The sequence below is a fragment of the Arachis duranensis genome, chromosome 1 (assembly GCF_000817695.3).
Source record: "Arachis duranensis cultivar V14167 chromosome 1, aradu.V14167.gnm2.J7QH, whole genome shotgun sequence".
In the NCBI taxonomy this organism is placed as follows: domain Eukaryota; kingdom Viridiplantae; phylum Streptophyta; class Magnoliopsida; order Fabales; family Fabaceae; genus Arachis; species Arachis duranensis.
The window spans coordinates 96,167,489-96,171,988 of NC_029772.3; the positions used below are offsets into that span (position 1 = coordinate 96,167,489).

Genomic DNA, 4,500 nt, shown 5'->3' on the forward strand with positions numbered 1-4,500 from the left:
TGCTACTATCAAAGTATCAATAACATTTATTTCTCTTACCAAGGTTTCTACACTCTTGATACATATCCTGTAAGGGACCAAAGAGCTGCTTAATTTACAACATATGTGCCCATGCATATCCTAGTATTGCCTCCTCTTTTATACTAGAAATAAATTCAGGCTGCAACTTGCCAGCAGCTTTATTAATATATCAGACTGAAAAAAATTCCCAAAGATGCAAATATATACCAAAGGTCTCTAAAGATCCACACACAAGTAGGCGATGACTGAGCCGGCGCGTCGCTTGGTCCGCTGGCTAACCTTCCACTTTTCAACAAGTACCTTCTTTATGTTGGGACAGCTAGAAACAACCGTGGCTACACCAGCTGATGTTATACCAGAGCAATAAACCATGTGACATGATTCCAGCATCGTGCAACTTTTCACAAGATGTGCTAGACCAACATCAGTAATTTGACGGGAGTGTGAAAGTACTATTTCTTTAAGCAAGGGACAGTTTTCTCCCAGCTCAACCATCGCCATATCACCCAACTTCTGCAATTGTGATGAGGAAAAAAATGAATTGAAACGTAAACAAAAAATTGAACAAGAAAAGTACTATATGAAATATTCAACTTTCACATAGATATTAAGTGATTATGCAATGCAGTTGCAGAGACTGGTATAGTGAATGTCCACATATATGCCTAAAGCAGGGGTTTGGCATCAAGTATCTCCAAATATACTAAAAAATCTATGCACTACTTAAAAATGTGAATGTAGTTCATCAATGCTATTTTAGGTGAACAACAATGATGGAATCAAGAAAATCTTGGAAAAGACCACGAAAATTAGAAAGCAAATAGTTGAAACATTAAACTTAAAAAAGCTATATGTACTTTTGATATAGAAAGAGAGACAGAGATGAGCACATACCGGCAGCACGCTCACATCTAAATAACAGAGTTGAGGGCATCCCCTTGCAATGGCTATCACTCCAGCATCTCCAACTAGGTGGCAACCACTAACATTGAGATACTGAAGGTTACAACCCTCAGATACTGCGATAAGAGCCTCATCCCCAACCCTAGTAATTTAACAAACATGATTAATGTAGACATTCTACACAATAGTACCGATGATATAAGAAAAGAAGTACATGAGTTATCAACACAATAAAACAACCAGACAAAATTGTTAGTGTAGGTGAAAACGATTTCAAATTTTCAGTAGAAAATGGAGCGATAGATATGTAGTGAGAAAGGTTTTACCTATCACAGAATCGGATGCTAAGATCAGTTAGCAAATTACGAGAGAGAGAGAGAGAGCAATAAACAAACATATAAGATTTCTTTGATAAAACTCATAAAAGTTTAATTCGTTCAACAACAGAAGTTATTTGGGACTGACATTCATGATCAAATACTACCTCTCAAAATGCTTCTCCTATATTCCTCATTTTCTCTTAGGAGGAAAAATAGAAGTAAATCATTACATGTGAATAAAATCATCGAAATGTGCAAAGTTTAACCATATAATAACCTAGACGAGGACCTGTAGTTAATAATGAGTAAAAATGAATTAGAACATGGTAAACCTTATTAGCCTACAAATAAAGTAACAAGGTATATCATGGTCTTTAAAATTTACAATGGCAGGGTCAGACTTTGCTTATCTAGTGGAATCGGTTATAACCATGTATGGACAGCCCAAAAAAAATCCCATCCATGCCAGATTTAAAAATCTACATCTCGAAGACAGATTACCTCATAACATCGACGAATATGAAGTTTCTTTAAACTCCTGCAGCCCTTAGCAATACTACAAATGGCTTCATCTCCAATGCCCGAGCAATCCACCAAGTGAAGGGCTTGCAAGAATTTGCAACCCTGTCCAACCTTAAGAAGGCCAATATTGCCAATTCTTTGGCAGTAAAGCAATGCTAACTCAGTGAGATGCCTGTGCATTTTGAAAGCTGGATTAACATCACAGGTTAAGGATCAATTCTACTAATTTTTTACCAATTCTTTTCTAACTTGTGCCATCAAGTATACTATAATGCCAACATCATGAACTAACATTCATATACATATGAGAGATCCACACCATGGTTACATCTGTCAGAAAGAAGGATGGGCAATAAGTTTAATTGAGTGAAGTGCAAAAAAGATTGATAGAAAAAAAAAGCACAAAATCCCCCAGTCAGACAATTTCTCAAAGATTATAGCATGCTGGTTAAACAACACATGCATATTATTTAGAACATTTCATACATAAATTATGTCAAGGAAAAAAATAAAATAAAAAATTACTTGCAAGATTTCCCAATGGATTCTAGTCCAATGGTTCCAATGTTGTGGCATCCATTGACTTCAAGATGTGTAAGCTCCTTGCAGCCAGTAGCAATTGCTTCCAAACCCTTGTCAGTTAGGTAATAACAATCAATTAAAGTCAAATTCTTCAACTTCTTACATCCTTTCCCAATGGCACGCAAGCCCCTGAATGTTAAGACATGATCATAAGGAGAATGCATAACTATTGATCAGACCCATGCAAGAAGAGATTATGGCCACATGCAGAACAAGTCCTAAGTTTATCAACACAAAATAGACAAGAAGAAAATTGCTATAATGGAGCTCCTCAGTTCCCTTATTCTAAATTATCAACTACAAAACTTTAATCAATTCATAAATCAGGAAAAGAATTTTCCAACATGGAGTAAGCCTTGGACTAACTCATGGTATATAATACAGATGTAACAAAATGGAGTCAATAAAAAAATGAAGCAAAATCCAGGGAAACAAAAAAAAATACAAGGCCAAAAATAACGAAGAAAATTTCCAAGTGAGAGGCGCTCACTTATCAGTAAATCTCTGAAAACTATATAGTGCCAATAACTCGAGGGACAAACAAGCAGCGCCTACAGACTTCAAAGCATCATCTGTTAGATTAACACATTGCAGCTTTAGAACTTTCAAATGGGGACATCCTTGAGCCACAGCATGCACCCCTTTATCGTGTATGTACTCGGAATCCAATGTCAACGTCTCAAGTGATCTGCAATATGATCCTACAGCTTCCATGGAGACATCAGTTATCTTGGCACAAGCTGCCACACCAAGAGATTTCATGGATTTCCCCACACCCAATGCAAATTCAGTGAAACCGCTATCGGTCAAGCCTTCGCAGAATCGAAGATTCAAGTCTTCAAGTTGCTTGCAACACTGTCCAATGGCAGCCAGACCTTGATCTCCAATAAAACAACCCTAAAAAATGCTCAGCAAATTATAAACTGCATTGATAGGGGAATCAAATCAGCGTTAATTGAATTGAAGAAAAACAGGGTAAGAAATTACCTGCAAGTCCAACGATTTTAAGAGGGTGCATTTGTAAGCAAGGGATTTCAAACCCTCGCTAGAGACGTTAGAGCACCAGATCAAGCTCAAGCGCTCGAGCCTAGGAAGGCCTTCGCCGAGAGCGGCCAAGCCGGCATCGGATAAACAGAGCGAATCGGGATTGGTCTCGGCCGAGGAGGTGTTGTCGGCAACACAATGCACCTTGAGAGGGCGCCTTCTAGCGGGAACGGGAAGGGGAAGAGAGAGGGGAAGGGGAATGGAGAGACGCTCGTCGATGTGGAGGTTGCGGAGATTGGAGAAGCGGGAGGGGAGGAGGTGGAGGAAGATGTCAGGGGAGGCGGAGGCGCCGATTCGGAGGGTGGAGCGGGAGAGGCGCTCAAGGCGAAGCCAGCGGCGGCAGACGAGGGAGCATGCGTCGCGGCTGGATTTGGTGGCGAGGTGGCCGAAAATCTCGACCATCAATTCATCGGGGAGGAAGGTGTTTATCAAATCGTGGCCTCTCATTTTTCCTCGGTGCTTAGTTCAATTCAATTGGGTTCTATCCTACAATACTTAATACACAATGAACGAAACGTGTTACATTTACCGAATACCTATCACTCTCATCTCTGATCTTACGGTTACGGCAAAAGCGAAGAGAGAGAAGAAGCGGTGCCGTTTTAGACTTAAGACTTTGTGCCAAAAGCCGAAAGCGGTTGGGTTGGTTGCTTTATTCATACTGTTTTTTGTTGGGATTCCATTATTTAGACCCGAATTCATACTGGGCTGTTATATGGTCCATTCAAATGTAAAGCCTGTTTCCGAAAATATGACATTTGTTGGATAAATCCACCTATATCAATCTTTCTAAATTTTTTTATAATATTTTGTTATTTACTATACTGAAGGCTTAGGGCAGCATCAGAATCATCATCAGCACGACATAAATATCTAAATCTTCATTTCTGATAATTTAAAACCGATCAAGAGCCATATCTGTTTGTCTTGTAATACAAAAGTAGAAATATCTGTACCCGGCACTCTAATTGAAACCTTGCAAGTTCAAGACAGAATAGGAAATGAAGATCAATAATATCTTAAAAGTTTGTTTTGATGATTATATATGGCCAAGTGAAACTTAATTGGCATGCGACATACACTACAAGCTACTAATTAAAGTTGAGTA

The 4,500-nt window shown here is 38.9% G+C and overlaps 1 protein-coding gene across 1 annotated transcript; it reads right to left on the minus strand.

Moving 5' to 3' along the window:
- Positions 1 to 3,986, minus strand: LOC107464982 (F-box/LRR-repeat protein 4-like). The gene is made up of 7 exons (XM_021133350.2): positions 3,336 to 3,986; positions 2,839 to 3,245; positions 2,292 to 2,477; positions 1,719 to 1,938; positions 1,251 to 1,330; positions 916 to 1,066; positions 1 to 534 (listed from the first exon to the last, which is right to left on the minus strand). Exons 1-7 carry the CDS (start codon positions 3,837 to 3,839, stop codon positions 238 to 240), a joined length of 1,845 nt encoding a protein of 614 aa, XP_020989009.1. The 5' UTR covers positions 3,840 to 3,986; the 3' UTR covers positions 1 to 237.
- Positions 3,987 to 4,500: the final 514 nt, after the last annotated feature.

What these genes read in the sequence shown, in the direction of transcription:
- LOC107464982 (XM_021133350.2), bottom strand. Translation starts at nt 3,839, where the DNA reads ATGAGAGGCCACGATTTGATAAACACCTTCCTCCCCGATGAATTGATG. An exon ending in GTCTTCGAGATGTAGATTTT is followed by an intron (nt 1,331 to 1,718) that starts TAAATCTGGCAT and finishes GTTTTATCAAAG; the next exon opens with AAATCTTATATGTTTGTTTA. An exon ending in AGCATCCGATTCTGTGATAG is followed by an intron (nt 1,067 to 1,250) that starts GTAAAACCTTTC and finishes TTAAATTACTAG; the next exon opens with GGTTGGGGATGAGGCTCTTA.